General features: G+C 46.0%; 1 protein-coding gene across 6 annotated transcripts; it reads right to left on the bottom strand.

The window, feature by feature from the left end:
• Window positions 1-11,228: 11,228 nt before the first annotated feature.
• Window positions 11,229-17,762, bottom strand: slc25a3a (solute carrier family 25 member 3a). Of its 6 annotated transcripts, none has more exons than XM_080492261.1 (8): window positions 17,647-17,762; window positions 16,894-17,048; window positions 14,830-14,954; window positions 14,113-14,292; window positions 13,860-14,041; window positions 12,147-12,319; window positions 11,947-12,057; window positions 11,229-11,560 (listed from the first exon to the last, which is right to left on the bottom strand). In XM_080492261.1, the coding sequence occupies exons 2-8, from the start codon at window positions 17,033-17,035 to the stop codon at window positions 11,400-11,402; spliced, it is 1,074 nt and encodes a 357-aa protein (XP_080348387.1). In that variant the 5' UTR covers window positions 17,036-17,048; window positions 17,647-17,762; the 3' UTR covers window positions 11,229-11,399. The 6 variants fall into 6 exon arrangements, with proteins under 6 accessions (XP_080348387.1, XP_080348390.1, XP_080348389.1 ...); XM_080492264.1 differs by lacking the exon at window positions 14,830-14,954 and adding an exon at window positions 15,920-16,044 and having other exon boundaries at window positions 17,647-17,757; XM_080492263.1 differs by having other exon boundaries at window positions 17,589-17,697.
• Between the last annotated feature and the right edge of the window lie 2,680 nt (window positions 17,763-20,442).

Below are 20,442 nucleotides of genomic sequence, written 5' to 3'. Positions count from 1 at the left end.
AAGATAAGATAAGATTTCCCTTTATTTATCTCGCATGTGGAGAAATTTGCAGTGGTACAGCAGGATAGTAAAGAGAAAGAAGCACACATAGCAGGAACTAAAGAAAAGCAGATAAAAATACAATATAATAGAAGAATATGCACACGGTGCCTATAAGTGTGGACATGTACAGAATATGGGGGTGGATGTATTTTACATAGTAAATACGTTCTTATAGATTATTATAGTTATAGCACCGCTTATTGCCCAGTTGGAGTGGAGTGATATTGTCCAGTAGTAGTGTGCAGTGGTCTACTGGGAGCAGGCTTGGTTGAAGAGTCTGACTGCAGCAGGGAGGAAGGACTCATTTAGAAATGAGCGCGGTACCACGTGAAAACACCAGAACACAAAAACACTTTCTGTTACTGTTGGTCCGGGATCCATCATCTGGTCTACCGGGTGTCGGCGAGCCGGATCGGAGCTTCACCAAGTGTGACGGCAGGTTCCACCTGAACAGGTGAGCAGCTCAAACACACATTCACGTCTATGGGTCATTTACAGACAATTATTAACCTCAAACTGTGTGGAAGGAGGCCAAGGAGGAGAACCTGTGAGCCCCTCCGGAGGACTGCAGGTCTGTCAGGTGGTCAGTAATCCAGGAGACGATTACTGACCAGCCACCATCTTCTTGAGACACGAAGACTGGACCACGTTTTGGAAGATTCTGTCTTTCTTTTTAATTTGATTTCTATCCGGCCAAATACCAACCAGTCATTTCAATATTGAGAAAACGGGCAGTACTTTTAGCAGAGAGTAACTTTCCTCATTACATGATGCTACTGCATGAAGGACGGGGACGTATGATCACATGACAGACGGGCGACATTGATGGTAAAACTTTGGATGATTTTTTATTTTTACTGTAACGAAAGAATCAACATGACTGCAGAATCAATAGATGTAAAAGTAATGAAGCAGGATGTCAGAGTGTAATTAAAGTACGTTGATCCGGCTCTCCTGGAGCTGCGATGTGACCAACAGCGACAACATGAGGCGTATTTAACGATGCTGCGCCGCCTGAATAACTCCAGTCTCCTTCACGTGAAGCTGCAGGGTCAACTTCCACAGGTGTGTTCACCTTATCAATGTGTGTGTGTGTGTATGTAGTATGTGTGTGTGTGTGTGGGCGGAGCCAGACTCAGGTGGACTTTCACCTGAGAACCAAAGCTGCAGGGTCTGGGAGTTCAGTGAATGTTTAAGTGAAGTGACCTGCTCAGTGTGTTTAGATAATCTGTCCCTCTTGATAATCTCTGTGCATTGAATGGAGGGTCAGAGACTGGAGGGTCACATGCCTTCAGTCTGCGCTCAGGTCAAAGTTCCGTTTGTGCAAAGAACAAGAAAACACGGGGGCTCGCACCTTTTATATTTATCTTAAATATTCTTAAAAAGCTTTAAATTGTAGGTATTTGTTCTTTACATTTCAACTTTATCCTGTAAACTGGATTAGAGCTTTGTTCAGATACACATTTCATATGTATCTTTAGACATTTGTCTTTATTTATAAACATTTTCTTTATTAGTAAATGTTAGTTTTTATTTGTAAACATTTTCTTTATTTGTAAACATTCCATGTGTGTCTATAAAATGTAGTGCGTCTTCAACTGCTTGGTCTTTATATCACATTTTTTTCACATCTCATCTTCATTGTTAAAATAATTGTGTTTTGGAATTTGACCGTTTTGACAGTTTTGTTTGTCGGGGATTCACGTTAAGGTACTTTTGCAGTAGAAGTGGCACGGAATTAATTGACGCGTCGCTCTCGGATCTAATTCGAGATGTTAAACTGAAGTGTCAAAAGAAAGAAAAAAGAAAAATGAGATAATAATAATTTTAATCCAAAAGACTTCAACGTCAGCGCTCACATAAAGTGAGGAAAGTTGTGATTTGCAGATTATTTCTTGGTTTTTACCATTTTTTTGTTGTTGTTTTTTGCCCTTTGTAAACGGTGCCATGGTTTTGAAGATGATGCATGTGTGGGATGAGCGGCGCTCCGTGATGAGACCAGAAGGTTTTACTTCTCTGGAGCTGAAATATCAGTAATCAATCCTCTGCTCCAGAAACAGAGGAGATTTTGGTTCCAACAGGGAGGAAATGCCAAAAGTGACATGAACACGCTGTTCTCTGCACGCAAGGCACAGATGACGAGGATGATGAAGATGGTGAGGATTATGACGGTGATGATGCTCAGCCGAGTGTCCAATGGGAGACTGCGGTCCTTCCTCTGTGCTCGTCCAATAGGAGCAGAGGGAGTTTAGGGGGGTGTCAAGAGATGTATCTGGCTGTATAACATAATGTTACGTAACACACACACACACACACACACACACACACACACACACACACACACACACACACACACACACACACACACACACACACACACACACACACACACACACACACACACACAGCTGCTCTCGCCCTGTTATCATCGTGGCTCTTTATCTCCAACGGCTCTCTGAGCCCCACAAACCTTCACATAACAACCAACGTAAAAAGAGAAGAACAATCTTAGTCTTTGTTGGACACACACACACACACACACACACACACACACACACACACACACACACACACACACACACACACACACACACACACACACACACACACACACACACACACACACACACACACACACACACACACACACACACACACACACACACAAACGTGTACATTGTTTCTGAAGCCAGAATTAATGAATGAATTTACAGTGAACTGATCCAGTATCATGAGTATTATTGATGTTGTGATAATTAAACACCTGAATAATCAGTTTGAATGATCAGAAAGTCAACGAGCAGTTTAGAATCTAAACGCCCAAACTTAAGTTCTCATCTATTTAACTTATTTTAGTTTATTCATCCCACGACGGGGAAGCAAATTATACAACATTTTAAAACTAAAGAAGCCAAATATATAATATGTATTCTGTAACAGAAAAGCTAGACACCTGACTATGAACCTGTTAACAATATACAAAGAGTAAAGTGTGCGTAAAGTTGTTAGAAAACAGAGAGAGAGGTTGCTTTGTGCGCTGGAGCGGATCGTTGGGGGTAAAAGTGCCGACTCAGCGATACACTTCCACCCTCTGACCTCAGAAAACAAAGCGTCTCAGTGACGAGCAACAAGCTGCAGTTATGACTGTAAATACCCGGTGAGGAGGAATGTTTAGCCTCCATCCTGCAAACCCCCTGGTAACACCGAGCCCCCCCACCCCCCACCCCCAGAAGGAAGCTTCTATTGTCGAGGAGGGAGGAGTTGCCGAGCTTTTCTTCTGTTAGATAAGAGAGGAGGTTATGTAACTGCAGGTCAGGGTGAGCACGGACGCTGGCGGCGCCACAAACACTCATTCATGTTCAGTTCACACATTCACCTGCTTCAGGGTCAAGAGGCGACTCTTTCAGATGAATCCTCCAAATGTACGAGAAACTCTGTTTATCACAATATGTAGTGACGGTGTTCCCACAATGCACTTCAGCACGTTGATGTAGTTTGACATGAAAACATCTGTCTGTCTGTCTATCTATCTATCTGTCTGTCTGTCTGTCTGTCTGTCTGTCTGTCTGTCTGTCTGTCTGTCTGTCTGTCTGTCTGTCTGTCTGTCTGTCCGTCCGTCCGTCCGTCCGTCCGTCCGTCCGTCCGTCCGTCCGTCCGTCCGTCCGTCCGTCCGTCCGTCCGTCCGTCCGTCCGTCCGTCCGTCCGTCCGTCCGTCCGTCCGTCCGTCCGTCCGTCCGTCCGTCTATCTATCTATCTATCTATCTATCTATCTATCTATCTGTCTATCTATCTGTCTATCTATCTATCTGTCTATCTATCTATCTATCTATCTATCTATCTATCTATCTATCTATCTATCTATCTATCTATCTATCTATCTATCTATCTATCTATCTATCTATCTATCTGTCTGTCTATCTATCTGTCTATCTATCTATCTATCTATCTATCTATCTATCTATCTATCTATCTATCTATCTATCTATCTATCTGTCTGTCTATCTATCTGTCTATCTATCTATCTATCTATCTATCTATCTATCTATCTATCTATCTATCTATCTATCTGTCTATCTATCTATCTATCTATCTATCTATCTATCTATCTATCTATCTATCTATCTATCTATCTATCTGTCTGTCTATCTATCTGTCTGTCTATCTATCTATCTATCTGTCTGTCAGCAGGAGAACCAACTGCAGATGAAGGAGGAGCATTAAAACTCTCACTTCATCAGACACAGTCAAGGTCTTCAAATACCAGAGGCAGAGCCCAGCGACCCCCCCTCCCCCCTCCCTTCCTCCCCCCCCCCCCCCCCCCCCCCCCCTCCATCCCCGCCTGCTTTAGATTCCTCCCCCTGGAAAATTCCTGCCGTCGTTCATGTGACCAGAAGAGCAGCTGCAGCTCAACAATGACCTCTAAATTGAGCTCGGGCCTGCGAGGACAATGGCCGCCTGCACACAAGTATGTGGCACATGCGCCCTCGTCTTCATCATCATCATCATCATCATCATCATCATCATCATCATCAACATCATCGTCGTCGTCATTGTCTGCATCTCCTGATTCAATCTGAGAACAACGAATCAGCAACAGGCTCAAGTCCCGACCCACTTTAACGTCCAGAGCGAAGCAGCGTCAATTCAAACATGAAGAACCTCAGAAGACAGAACGCGTCTCACTGTTCCAGAAACACCAAGCTGAGTGAGTTTCATCAAAAACACTGACGGCCCCACATGAAGTGAACCACTTCAAAAACAACCGCAGGAGTTTCCTTTAGTTCGGAGGGCATCGTGAAAATATTCACATTTCATTTCTTTGTCTCTCGACACACCCGGAACACGCTGGACCTGCTCATGAAAACCAACTGTAATGTGATGTGTTGTTTAACGAAGTGGGACTCAGGTCCCGTCCACACGCCAACGCCGCTTCACGCAACCATCGTCTTTACCCGACCCTCCACACGGCGCCGCGTTTTAGGAGTCTGATAACAGGTTCATATGAAAACATGTCCCACCAGTGGAGAAGTTAGGAAACGTTGCCTCGGCTTTGACGTGTGAGCGGACAAGACGCACATTAGCTGAAAGCGATGATGTCATCGCCCTGCCTCTCGACCTATAACCCCTCTGGTGACGTCACTGAACACCAAAATGGCGGACGACCTGCTCCAGGTGGCGCTGCAGAAGCTGACATCACGAGGTGAAAGAAAGGTGTTAGGAGGCTTCCTAAAGGAGTTAGGGAAAGGCGATCACCTTGTTTTGACAATCTGACAGCGCTTCCACTAGGTGGCGTAATAATAATCCGCCGGCGGTGAAGGTTAGTGACGTCAGCTGTGGTGGAAAAAATGACAAATTTCCAAAAATGGACAACAAAAAGCGCATTTCTCTCACTTTGCCCTGAGGCTCTAACCGCAGCTATAAACTCAAATATCACAAGGTTTGAATGTGAATCAAAGGAAAAGAGGAACTAAAGGTAAACGGCTGCCAGGTGAATAAATAACCAATCAAAGTGAGAATAAGCTGCAGTAAAGGTTTACTGTGTTGGTTTTACAACATGCAGAAGATTCCAAGTTGGGATCTGGGTTCTAGATGATTTCAGGTTGTTCAAGGCAGATTATTGCTTTAGTAACTTAACATGATCTGCTTTGAGTCATCCTGAGTTTCCCTAAGCGCTCCGATGGGCGGGTCCCTTTAAATGTTGTCGCCGCAAGGAATTGTGGGGGAACATGGTCATTTATAAAACCTTGTGGAGGATTCCTACTAAAAATGAACATGCACCCAAAAGCTGAAAATGGCGTGCGCCAGATCGATAAAACTGTACGCACATCTGCACACACTTTCCTTTTATATAGATATGATAGTATAGATAGTTATGTAGATCACAATCCACCTGGAAGGTCAACATTTCAGGCCCCGCCCCCTACACGCCCACTTTCTACCATAAATGGTCAATGCGAAGTGCCCCGTCAATAGTTTTGCATCTCATTCAGCCTGTTGATCGCCGGCATTTGACGCTAAATCCTGACAGAAAAGAATTTTAGAATGAATTTTACTGAGAGAGAAAGAGTGATGGAGGAGGTGGAGGTCAGGAGATGATATTATTTGGTGTCACAGTAGTGGAATCACTAATAAAAGAAAATATAAGCGATCAGCAGCTCGTCACTGCTGGAAATAGTGTGAGAGTCACAGAGAGATCAGTGACTGTAGAGGTGGAGGAGAAGAATCTGATGTGAAGGTGGAGGCCAGAGGAGAGTGACATCATGGAGGAGAGTGACATCATGGGGTCAGAGGTGAGTGACATCATGGAGGAGAGTGACATTGTGGGGTCAGAGGTGAGTGACATCATGGAGGAGAGTGACATCGTGGGGTCAGAGGTGAGTGACATCATGGAGGAGAGTGACATCATGGGGTCAGAGGAGAGTGACATCATGGAGGAGAGTGACATCATGGGGTCAGAGGTGAGTGACATCATGGAGGAGAGTGACATCGTGGAGGAGAGTGACATTGTGGGGTCAGAGGTGAGTGACATCATGGAGGAGAGTGACATCGTGGGGTCAGAGGAGAGTGACATCATGGAGGAGTGACATCATGGAGGAGTAACATCGTGGAGGAGAGTGACATTGTGGGGTCAGAGGTGAGTGACATCATGGAGGAGAGTGACATCATGGAGGAGAGTGACATTATGGGGTCAGAGGTGAGTGACATCATGGAGGATGGTGACATCATGGAGGAGAGTGACATCATGGGGTCAGAGGAGAGTGACATCATGGAGGAGAGTGACATCATGGAGGAGAGTAACATCGTGGAGGAGAGTGACATCATGGGGTCAGAGGAGAGTGACATCATGGAGGAGAGTGACATTATGGGGTCAGAGGTGAGTGACATCATGGAGGATGGTGACATCATGGAGGAGAGTGACATCATGGAGGAGAGTGACATCATGGGGTCAGAGGAGAGTGACATCATGGAGGAGAGTGACAGCATGGGGTCAGAGGAGAGTGACATCATGGAGGAGAGTGACAGCATGGGGTCAGAGGAGAGTGACATCCTGGAGGAGAGTGACATGATGAGGTCAGAGGAGAGTGACAGCAGGTGGCTAACGGAGCGGAGTTGGCAGTGTGCTAGCAGGCGGCTAATGGAACGGAGTTAGCAGTGTGCTAGCAGGCGGCTCACAGCAGCTCCCTTGCTGCAGCCCTGACTGGCGTTGCACCGCGGCGCTCCAGCGTTTCCACAACAGAGGAAATGTCTTTCCTCTCCAGGAGCTGATTGATCGATTGGTCCTTGAATGATGACGAGTCATCCCTGAAGATTTCATGCAAATTTGCTTGATATAATTATTGGCCTATTTTGTTCTGGGTGAAGTGGGCAGCTGCTCAACAGGAGCAAAGTTCAGTGTGACGAACCATAAAGACTCTCGTTCCTCTTTTATAACCAGACTCAGGCGAAGCAGCTTTTATTCTCTTAATGACTTTTTCCTGACGATTCTGACAGAAAACACAAAACTCTCGTTAGGTTTTGTTTATTTGAGCCATTTTAGTTGTTTTTTCAAGCGTTTTCATGCTGCCGTAGAGCTTCTTACTCACCTCATGTTGATTAACAATACACACTACATTCATATATATGAGCAGAAACATTTATCAGTTTTTATCAATTCATTAGCAGTTTGTTCTCAGGTTTCCTCGAAGGAGGCGGACCCAAAGCAAACTGAGACAGAACCAGAGTTCTGAAGGTTCATTTAAGGCTCCTTTTACACGACAACAAATACGAGTGCATCCGCAAAACTTTCTTCACTTTGGGGGGGGGGGGGGTTTACACGACGTCAGTGTGTGGATCCACTGAATCCACACAGTTTTTATCCCGGCTCCAAAAGTGGAAAGATTCTTTCACGGTTGTTGTTCCTTCCTGCAGAGACTGATGGAGGCGACGGAGCCTGTTACTGCACTTCTCTCCCCCTCCCTCCCCTCCCTTCTGCTCATCCATTGTAAACAAACATGAGGGTCATAAACACACACACACACACACACACACTGTTACAGTCACATTTGGTTTCAAACCAACAGGTTCAAGTCGTGTGTTTCCTTCAGTGGAACAACGTTCACAAAGTGGAAACGCTCCTGGTTTGTTAGTTTGTTGTTTATTTAAAATAAATAACTGTGACTGTCATTCATGTGTCGTGTTTATTCTTATGTTTATAAATCCCTGTGAGTCCGTCCGGAGGTGACGAGGAGCTGATAAACGTGTCACTGGTTCTATCAGCGGCCGACATGTTGCTGGCGGATCACGAAAATAACCCGGGGAGGGGATGGGGGGTGGGGGTGGGGGTGGCGGTGGGGGTGGGGGGTAATGTGTGAGGCTGGAACAGATAAATCACATGGGAATGACAGCAGGATGACAGATAAAGAGACACGGTTAATGTTTTATTCAGACAAACTGCAAAGAAAACATGAAATGATGCTAAATGGACTCCATTTCCCATGACCCCTTGCAACCCCTGAAAACCTTTCCAACAGGAAACTGTGCCAACAGACTAATGGAATCTGTGTGTGTGTGTGTGTTTATTCCACTGTTTTCATGCATCTCATGATCTGTTATCTCAGCACTCTGCAGGGATGCTGGTACTGAAGGCACACACACACACACACACACACACACACACACACAGGTTAAAGACCATGGCGATAAAAGGTTTTCAAAGTTTCACCGAGATTCAATGTACGTTTTCAGTGTTTGAGAGAGAGAGAGAGAGAGAGAGAGAGAGAGAGAGAGAGAGAGTGTAACTTTCCTGATTAAAAGGTGTACTAAGACTTTGTGGCACACATTATCTGTGTCAGTGTGACAATTTGTTTCGTTTCTAATACGATTTATTTGGCTGTTAAACCTTGAGTCCTGCAGAACGTTCCGTCGAGAAGAAGACGAACTTGAGCAGCAACATTTCAGACTGAAACACAATTGTTGATGAATGAGAGCAGAGCTGCACTGCTCTTCTCTCCGTTTCATTACATCGGCTGGAAGGAAGCTGAGATCAAACCTGAGGTTCACCATGACAAATCCTGAGAAAACCTGTTGGTGGTGGTCGGAGGGGCAAAATGGCCGCCATGCCTCTGTCAGCATGCCCCAGGGCAGCTGCGGCTACAACGTAGCTTAGCATCACTGGTGGGACTGGTATGAATGAATAATGGTTTCTGTATGTGCTTTGAGTCAGCTGAGTATATAGTATATAAACCCAAGCCATCATTATTATTACCTCATAAAACCTGAGGTTAAACCTCTGCTGATCGCACTTAAAGTCCAAAACAATGCAAAACACTAGAACAAAGCTGAAGTTATGTTTATTATTATTATTTGTCTCTTGTTAAAGTTCTTTGGTGTTATTATTCTGTAAATGTATTTATTTCTCATCACTTTATTTATTTTGCATTTTTACATTATACTCAACTCAAGACAATGACGTACACCGTATTTGTCGTATGTTCTATCCATCGGAAGACAGACTAAGAGAGAGAAGTTTTGTTTTTTTGTGTAGGAGGGGCGGGATTGGGTGGGTTTGTTTATCTATTTAAGACAAAAAAAGAAGTGTATAACAAGTGATTTTATCTGTATGAATGCTGAAAACAATAAAAAACATTGTGAAAAAAAGGAAAACAGAGGCTTCAGACCAAAGATGATCTCTGCTGCCTTCACCTGACAACTTCTTTGGAGGAGCAGCGCCCCCTGGTGGTACAGCTCACATTGCGCACTGTTCCACTGGAGAACGTGAGCTGGGATTAGACCGTCGTGACGTGGTTAGTTTCACCATTCTGATGTGTTGCAATAGTCATTCTCTAAATCCCTAAACCCGTTGAACCTGTTCAAGCTCCCAGCTGGAGTCACCGTTATACCTGGAGATGCTCCAGAGCTTCCTCCTGGAACCTGGAGATGGTTCAGAGCTTCCTCCTGGAACCTGGAGATGGCTCAAGAGTCCTCCTGGAACCTGGAAATGGCCCAAGATTCCTCCTGGAACCTGGAGATGGTTCAGCTTCCTCCTGGAACCTGGAGATGGTTCAGCTTCCTCCTGGAACCTGGTTTTAGACTTTGGGTTGAAGCGCTCTGAAGTTTCCTGCTGGATGCTGTGTTGACTGTGGACTTCAGAAAACCCAGTGGAGGGACAGCAGCAGAGGACATGGCAGGACAAATCATCAGACTGAGGAAACTTCACACTGGACTTCAAGAAACGTGGATTCTGAGCCTCTCCACTCTTCCTCCGGACTCTGGGACCTGGAGTTCCAAATGAGATGCAAAATGTACTTTCGTCTGAAAAAAGGACTTTGGACCACTGAGCAACAGTCCAGTTCTTTTTGTCCACAGTCCAGGAAAGACGCTTCTGACATTGTCTCTTGTTCAGGAGTGTCTTGACACCAGGAAGCCACATTAGGATCTCATGTCCAGGACTGGTCTGTGCCTAGAGGTTCTTGATGTTCTGACTCCAGCCTCAGTCCATCCTTGTGAAGCTCCTCCTAATTCTTCAAGGCATTTTGCTGGACAATCCTCTCCAGGCTGCTCATCCCTTTTCCTGCTGCACCTTTTCCTACCTCCCTTTTTCCTTCTACTTATTTGATTGTGTAGCCTGTTGACCCAGACTGAGACCATTTAAAGGCTCAGGGAACCTTTACAGGTGTTTTGAGTTGATTAGCTGAGGAGGCTGAGACACCAGGACTTTACAAAACTGAGCTTTTCCACAAAATTCAAATTTTCTGAGACACTGAATTTTGGGTTTTCACTCTGTAAACCATAATCAACATTTCAAGAAATAAAGGCTTGAAAACTGTCCCTCTGTGTCATGAACCTATATCATATATGGGTTTGACTTTCTGAAATGAGTGACCGAAAATATTGAACATTTTCATATTGTAATGTTTTGAGATGTACCTGTATCTCGTGAAGCAACGTGTCAACACGCAAGTCTGCTCGATCATTTCATGTCTGTTGTCGCCACCTACTGGTCACCGTTGGTGATGCAGGTTGAATGTCTTCACAAGAATTGATCAGTTTAACGTGCATTTCTCCATGCTGGTGGAGTTACTGAAGGAAAAATAAAACTTTAAAGTTGCACAATCCAAGAGTAACACACACCATCATCTTACATCCAAACATCCTGTGTGCGTGTGTGTGTGTGTGTTGAAACAAAGAGCCGGGTGTTTGTTTGTTTTCCAGGGAATCTTTTCTTTATTAGACTTTCCGGAGACTCTAGGGAGGAATCGTGTTCTAGAGGAATCTGTTGCTCCGCTTGGCCAGGAGCTTCAAATGTACACGAAGAGCAGCGGCTCAGGACATAAATATAGAAAACAACTGCTGTGTGGAGGTGTGGGGGGGATTACTCATTACTCTGTGAGGCCCAGCTTCTTCTTCAGGGACTCGGGCATCTCGGGGGGAGGAGGGCGGGGCAGGCGGAAGTACACCTTGACTGAGTCGTAGATGAACCACTGCAGAGCCGTCAGGGTTCCGATCATGATGATACGAGCCACCAGACCCTTCCACACACCTGGGGACACGGGACAGTCAGACCAGGGGACACGGACACACAGACAGATACACACATACACACGTCTGTCCGCCCCCCCAGCTGGCTGCAGCGGGGGCTCCCGGTGCGAAACCGGGGTGCCGCTGCAGCAGGGGGCCGGGGGGGCAGGTGGACTGTTCTCACACGCCAATGACTCAAGCACCTCCAACTGTACAGCAGGAAGCTGCCGAGGAGCCGCGGAGCTGCAGAGCAGCACAGCGCCCTCCAGAGGTGGATCTAAGGAGCGTGTTGAGGAGTGTGTGTATGTGTGTGCGCGAGTGAGGAAGCTCTGGAGGAGCTGCCTGGCAGCGCCCTCCAGTGGTGGGTCTAAGGAGTGCGTCTCGTTCAGGCTCCGGTGCCGGACTCACCTTTGGGCCCGAGCTTCTTCAGAACCTGCACGGCTGTACTGCCACTCTCCTTGTTCAGCACCGACACCACGGAGTCAGCAGGGTGCGACACGATGGCACAGAAGACCCCGGCTGCAGGGAGCAAGGAGATCAGACGGAGGAGATCAGACACGTCGGAGGAGATCAGACACAGCGGCTGCAGGCCCGGACCCCTCACTCACCGATGTACCCGGCCACGAAGGTGACCACCAGCTGCTCTGACTTGCTGCACTCGCTGCGCGGCTTGGGGACGACAAACTTGTAGAGCAGCTCCACGGTGCGCTCGAAACAGGAGAACTTCATCATGGTGTAGGGGATCTGCCTCATCCACAGAGGAACCACGCCCTTATAGAACCTGCACAGCAAGGCAGCAGCGGGTCAGGAAATCAAACGCACCCGAGGCTTTGCAGCCACATTCTGAGAAAACCACTGAATCTGAAGAGAAATCAAACTAAAGCACGACTTTGTACACATAAAAGTAACAATGTTCACTTTAATGTTTCAACCTGCTGATCAGCCGTTTCGCTCCCCGTCTCTCATTCAGCTCATGCGCCAGTAAACAACTAATAGTTGAGAATCTCCTCAGAGCATCCAATTCGTCATCAGTCCATACGAATGTCAGGTTCTCTACATTTCCTTCACATTTATAGCGTTTTGTTCTTGTGGTTTCTTTTTAAAAAAAAAATTTTCAATTAAGGTTTTCTTTGAACAATTTAGTTGTTTGGGTCTAACACACATTTGCATAATTAGGTATTCAGCTTTCTGAATAGACTCTCCAGTAGATGAATCTCCTCCAGTTTTTGCCCACTGCTGCACGATCCGGGGGGGGTTAGTTCGTACCATGGTCTTGTGACCGACGGTTTACTTACCGACATTAGTATTTTAATTAGATACCGATCTCGTCAATTACTCACCTTTCAGCACAAGTCTATGTGGTTTCTTTACATAAATAAGCGACAGCGCCCTCCTGTGGCCCAACACTTCGGTGTCACATGAAACATGTACACTGGGCCTAAGATTTGTATCCATGGTAACCACGGTGACAGAGTCACACGGCTGTGTTTTCCACTGACAAACTAAATACTTTAAATGCAGAAACAACCAAATCCTAATATTTTAGCTAATTAATATTGTCATTGTCATTTTTTTTAGAAGCAAACACTTGATTCTATTTTCTGTTTTTTTCTGTCAACATTAACTGGTAAAACTCTCCTGAAAATACACAGAAATTGAAAGGAAAGCTCAAAATGTCGGGGGTTTAGTCTATTTTATACCTTATGCAAGTTTCACTTTTGCTCACAAACAAGACGACGATGTCGGTTTCCACAGAAATGTCATTTTCATATTGGTCCACTAGTTGGCGCTGATTATTTTTGTAAAGAAACCACACACACATGCAGCAGAGTGTAATACGCTCTAAACATTAACAATGTTCGTACACAGACATTCTACTGGACAGATCACCAAGTTGGATCGTTATCATGGCGACTGTCAAAATAAAACTACCAAGTGCAGGAGAATATGGACTGGGAGCCATGACACCACGGAGCGAGCATTCTGATTGGCTCTACTGAGCATGTGCACAAGTACTAGTTACTACAACTGTGGTGATCAGGAAAAAGACAATGTTTCATTTAAGACAAACATCTGTCCGCCCCCCCGGCTGGCTGCAGCGGGGGCTCCCGGTCTGAAACCGGGGTGCCGCTACAGCGGGGGGCCGGGGGGGCAGGTGGACTGTTCTCACACGCCAATGACTCAAGCACCTCCAACTGTACAGCAGGAAGCTGCTGAGGAGCCGCGGAGCTGCAGAGCAGCACAGCGCCCTCCAGAGGTGGATCTAAGGAGCGTGTTGAGGAGTGTGTGCAGTATGTGTGTGTGTGAGTGGCACCACTTACGCCCAGATGCCTTCCTCAGCGAACATCTTGGGCACACACTGCCTGAGGTTGTTGGCGTAGCCCGGCTGGGTCTGGATGCGGACCTTGACAGCCTCCATGGGAGCCAGAGCTATGTCGGCGAAGAACTCTGCGCTGGCCGAGGCGGCCAGGTACAGTGACGTCCTCCACAGGTAGGTGTTCTCCTGGAGACAGAACCGGCCGGGTCAGACTGGACTCCTCTCTCCCTCCGGTGAACTCGTTTCTACGGACTCACCTCTCCCATGAGGTCACTGTAGAAGATCTTGAACACTTCATAGAAGCCGAACTTGCAGAGTCCCTGCATGGAGTAGCCGATGAAGGTGGGGGCCCAGCCCTTCGCCAGACCCCGGACGCCATCTTCCCTCACCGTCACTCTGAAGCCATTACCAATGCTCTTGTATTTATCTGGATCCACCTGAGGAAGAGAGTCTCAGTTTCTGATTCAGCTCTGGGACCAGATGACTCGTCACCTTAGCCAGGCTCAAAACTTTAACTGATTATTCGACTTCCTCTTGGAAACTTGAGATTCCTATCATGTTTGTCTTCTTTCACTGTTAAATCTTTGAAGTTCAGATCGGTTTCTTATTCTATCCCTGCATGTTGATTGGGTGGCTGCATCTAAATGCCACTGACATGTGGAAATAGGTTTGTTCCGAATTATTTCTTATGAAGTGAGTAAAAAAGCCAAAAGGCCAAAACAGTTAAAATTCCTAAATTCAAACACTAGAAAAGGTAAGAATTTAAACACAAACGTAAAATGCAGAGGCTTTATAAACCAGATGTGAGGTAGTTGTTAATTGAAACCTTTCTAAAGCTCTTTTATTTTCTATTTCTCATTTTAAGTTGAAACGTTTTGAGGCTCCGGCTGAGCCGCCTGGCGGGGGCGGTGCTGCAGACGCGGCGGTCGGAGGACTAGCTGGAGTTTGGCGCTGCAGTGAGGGTCCATACAAACCTGCAGGCGGCACTTGACCAGGTCGAGGGGCACCACGGCTGTGTGCGTGATGCCGCAGCTCAGGATGCCACCAAAGCCACAGAGGGCATAGTACTTTGAGGAGCCGAACTCGCAGCTCACTTCCTCTGTGGTAGAAGGAGGGATAACACACATGCAACGTGCACGGTCACATGCAACACAGGACAGGAATCAAACAGGCGAACGGCGCGGTGCAGAGCTTCACACTCCTCCACCGCGGCGCTCGGACACCAACATGCCACCAGTTATTAGAACGACCGGAGTCGATTCAGTCAAGTCGCTGGTGTTTTACAAGAGTGAGCCTCTTTTAGACCAACACACACTTTGTATGGCATTAAAATATTTGTTTTTAATTATACTTCTCACATTGTATAGAATATTTTAGGTTATTATTATTTACTGATTTGTGGTTCGAGGCAGTTAATTTTTCCTGACAGCAGTCTGAGGGAAGCTTTTCAAACTTTCTATAATCTCAAAGGAAATAGGCTGGTTACTCAATCAATAATTACTCTAAATCAAAATATATGATTTATTCAACATTTAATGGAAAAGTAACATTTAATAACCTCTGGAGCTGTAAAACTGCCCATGTTAAAGCTGAGGCCAAAACAAATGTAAAACACCAGCAAGGTCTCATAATAATCAATAAAATCATCTGAAGAATGAACAGAAAACATTTGATGAAATAAAATCACATGATTTCTTTGTGATCAGCTGATACCGGCTCTGCGTTCTGAGCGGACGGGAAGAGTTGATGAACCATCAGAGAGTTTAAACTTTCTCAGATCGTCTGTGACTTACAGTCAACCTTCAGTCCCGAGCAGGACACTGACCTACAGGAGTCCTCTGCCGGGGAACAATGAGGTGGGAGGGGGGGCAGAATCACTCAACACGTCGACATGCAGCCACGTTACGATCAATCCAACACAGCAGAATCATGGGAATTAAAACGGTGACGAAACAACTCCACCACAAATGGGCCGGGCGTCCCATGCAGATTGGTGCAAACAAAAAACAAACTGTTACGGGTGAGACGTTAATGAAGAAAAAGCACCGAGCCACCGGGACACACCTGCAATCTGCATTTGACCAGATCGAGGGGGACAACGGCTGTGTGTGTCGTGCCACAGCTCAGAATCCCACCAAATCCACACAGGACGAAATACTTCTGAGAGCCGAACTCACAACTGTCTCCCTCTGAAGAAACACAGGGAAACCTTTAGAAGAACCATCTCAGGAGGAATCCAACACTTCTCATTGTTTCAGTCTCATTCAACCCGTTTTGTCCTTGTGAGAGACACTGGTATGAAGTACACACCGACAAATGTTTACCCTAAAAACAAGCCCTTTAAATACTCCAACCTCCCACACGCAGGATGTACAACCTACAAACTGTACTGAATGCATGTTAAGGTGTTTTCTCTCAGGACAATTTTATTAAATCCTCAATCCAGACCTGTTCTAACAGGTCCTGACTGCACAGCCCAAATTCCAAATGTGTGTGCGTGTGTGGGGGGTGGGGGGGGGATCACCTTAAAATGATGAAACTTTAGACATTGAACACCTAAACTGACACTGCAGCAAAATGTCAGACTAAGTTTGATATCATTTTTACAGCAGGTCATAAATATTCCTGTCAGGACTTTTTGTTCTCTCCGTTCTGGAGGACCGGAGGGTCACATGCTTCATGGACCGGTCCAGAACTCTACAGCTGCTCCGGTACCCAGTCTGCAAGTTTTCCTGCAGGATCCGGGTCTGATCGTCTGTCTGGATCCAGTCTGCTGCAGAGCAGAGTAATGACACTACTTTGTCCTTCCTTGTCCTCCACAGCGTGCAGTGCAGGCCTCGCTGCTAACAGCCACACAACCATCCAGAGCACACCTCCCGGAGAATCCACACTCGGTGGCTAACATGCAGAGACTCGGAGAAACTATTCTAACCACAATGTGAACATCTAGAATCTGATCCCGAGAGAAACTGAGGACATCCGGTCAGAAATAGCGGGCTAAGCTAACGTTAGCCTCCGGACCATCCGCCGGGTTTTACCGTCTGCCGTGGCGGCTGCCGCCAGCCTGCGGGGCATCTGTCCATGGAGGCTCTGTTGGGGCTCCTCCACCTTCTGGAGGCTGAAAAGCGGGGCACTGAACGGGTTGGACCGGGCCAGCTGCGTCAGGGTGGTCGGGTACATGGTGGTGTCCTGCCTGTGGAGCAACAGGTTAGCGGGTTAGCAGAGGAGCGAGCTGGTAACACGACCCGCCCCCAGCGGACTCACGCGCACACAACACCCTCCCCCAGGCTGAAGGCCCCACGTGCACAGCTAAGATCCCACCGACTCAGGTCCAGACTCCAAACTCAGGCGATGCGTGCAGACTTCTGCGTCGTTACGCGCAACTATAACACCAGCGCAGTGACGTCACGCACTGGTTAGCGTCGCTCTGACAGAATGACCGTGAGCCTAGCATGCTAACGTAGAACCAGAGAAAAGAAAAGAGAAAACTTCAAGTCTTTAAAGTCTGCCCACATGCTAAGAAGCTAAATGGCTACAAGGCCCCGTGCACTCATCCAATCAGGATCTGCTGTTTTAACCAGCTGAGGCTGAATACTACATGCTAAGCTAACGTGACCGCTCCAAGGTGGAAGGGTCCCTCTCAACTTGTCAAATAAAAGCATCATAAATCAGCAGCCAAGCAGAAACCAGAGGTCCAGGCAGAGAGCAGAGGTCTGGAGGAACGCGCCCTTACGGATTGCTCGCTGTCTTTTGATCCACAAACTGAGTTTTTAAAGAATTCTCGCACTCACTCTGTCAGAGTCTTAAGATGGCGGCTCCACTTTGCTGCTACCGGCGGCTCGGAGAGGCCGAGTGACCCCGCGGTAAATACGTTTGTCCTTTCGTGACGTCATCAAGGTTCTGAGGCGGGACTCGGGGCTTTTCTGTCCAATAAAATGAGCCAGTCTTCTGTCAATCAGTATCTCTGGTCCAATCACAAGAAGGTAACTGAAATAAAGGTGGTGCTTGTACTGACGTGAGAGGGGATTCGACGCACAGACCTATGTAACTAGAGTTAAAATTTATACACATAGGCATATATCTGTAGAATTAAACATATATACACTAGACAGACATGTAAATAGACAAACAGTATATAGATTTAAACATATACGCACTTATATATGACTTATATCAGTAGACTTTTACATACACGTACACATTAGACATATCAGTAGAGCTAAACATATGTGATACAAACAGATATAAGTTGATTTATATACGATTTACATACATACATACATACATACATACATACATACATACATAGACAGATATAAGTAGACTTAACATAGACATACAGTGGACATAAGCCTGTACATATACAAACATATAAGTAAACCCTACCTAATGTCTGTATGTACAAGCACAGACATGTACAGACAATCACATAGAGAAATGAGTAGCAAATGAGTAAGTATATAAATAGAAATATAAGTAGACATTAAAGCTGGAAGCAGTGATGAACGTGTCCTCGCACATCCCTGCATGTTGGAATATGGTGCATGTTGAGGTTTGGTGCACATCAGAGTGCAAAACCATAGATTGTACATGAATTTTTCCAAAGTCGTAGGTGGCGCTGTGGTATGGAAATATATAGGTGCCATCAGAGTCTGAATTCCAATTTCTAACTCTGAATTTCTTTATCATCGAAATCAGACTTTGAATTTTAAAAGCTGTCGAATTTCAAATGTCACCCTCCGACGTGAAGCAAAGGATTTTCCATGAATTTATTTCAAGTTGGTAGCTGGTCTTGTGCAGCAATTTTGCCTTGCTCATGTCTGAAACTTATGATATACATTTCAAACTACCTTTTTTTTCTGGTGGTGGTTCTACCTTCTGGTTTTACCTCTGGACCCTGACCCTCTGGACAGGCTGTTGGTTGGAGTTCAAACCTTCAGCAGGTCCATTTGATTTGATTTGATTTGATTTGATTTCATAGACAAATCTCAAGGTTCAGAGGTGGCAACTTTCTGATATTCTGGTTGGGGTGAGAGGATAGAGGAGAGAAAAGGCGAGGACATACAAACAAGACAGACATCCACTCCCTGCAGACGGATCAGGGCTGGAGACTTCAGGCCCGGGGAGGTCAAATCCTCCAGGAGAGAGAGAGAGAGAGAGAGAGAGAGAGAGAGAGAGAGAGAGAGAGAGAGAGAGAGAGAGAGAGAGAGAGAGAGAGAGAGAGAGAGAGAGATTAAGCTGTGGTCCCACCACACCATATGTTCCAGGACTTGGCGGGACGGGTTTTCATGCGTCCCAACTGACCAAAGTTGTGGATGGTACAGAAACAACAGCATGAGCAGCCCTAACGCTAAAGCGCTTTACATGGTTGTTCACGTCCACCCGTCCACCACAACGGAGGCTGCAGCCATGCCAAGGCGCTGTCACTCCAATGGGAGCAGTTTGGGGTTCAGTGTGTCGCTCCAGGACACACAGACTTTTATTGTGCATTCATTTTGTTTCAGGACATTTTCATGGTCGTTGGAGAGCCTGGTGGCTGCAGTGTTGGACCCTACATGCAGCTCGTATGGTCCGGCAGCAGGGTGAGGATTCAGGGTCTGTGTTCTCACTGTGTTTGGGAAAGTTCGACGGGGAAGGGGGTTCTGTTCCTAAGGTTGTGGTTTGTGTTGTACTCGTGTTATTGTGTTTGTTCTTGAAGGGATGCATAGTTGCAGATTTATATTAGATATGCAACGTAGTTAACTACCACAAGGTGGCGGTATTAGTCCTACCAGCTGGAATGTAAGGGGAATGGATCATGTACTCACACTGCAAAGGTGTTTGCTCATTTAAAGTCACTGTCTGCTGACATTCTGTTCTTACAGGAACACATATAAGACCTCTCAAAGAAAGATTACTGCGTTGTACTAGGTCAACCAGGTACTGCAGTCACTCAGGTGTATCAGGTCAACCAGGTATCCCAGTGCACTTACTCCAGTAAAGCTCGGGGAGTTGTGATTTTGACCCGTAAAAATATCCCATTTACACATGTCTCTACTCTCAGTGACCCAGGCGGCAGCTATATTTTAGTGACAGGCGATATTTACTAATTTCATGTTACGCTCTGGAATGTTTACGCTCCAGATTTTGCTGACTCAGCCTTTTGGAAGACACGCATAATATTATTGGTGGAGACTCTGACTGTGTGCTGGAGAGGAAAGGTCTGCTCATGCAACACAAGCATCTGCTTCATCATTATTATATGAAACAAATAATTTGTGTTTTTGATTTCAAGCTGATGCAAATTATGTTAAGATTGTTATTTGGTCCATAGTACACAGTGTAGGGCTCGGGTTAAGGGTAGGGTTAGACATTGACGCCACAAAATAGTTTATAATTATTTACACTATAACACCGACGACAGCGTGATTTTGAACAGTCTATGTACACTTTTCTCCAGCTGGATAGGACCCTTAATCTTGGATTACAAGAAAGCAATTTATTGTTCTTGTTGAGGCATAGGGTTATGAGATAGGGTTAGAGGTTAGGATGAATAAATCGCATGTAGGTCCCATTCCGACTGGTCCATCGAGAAACTAGAGATTGTT

Source organism: Lipophrys pholis (genome assembly GCF_963383615.2).
Source record: "Lipophrys pholis genome assembly, chromosome: 22".
Lineage (NCBI taxonomy): Eukaryota > Metazoa > Chordata > Actinopteri > Blenniiformes > Blenniidae > Lipophrys > Lipophrys pholis.
Note: the sequence above shows the minus strand (reverse complement) of the source record. Positions and strands in the feature narration are given on the sequence as shown.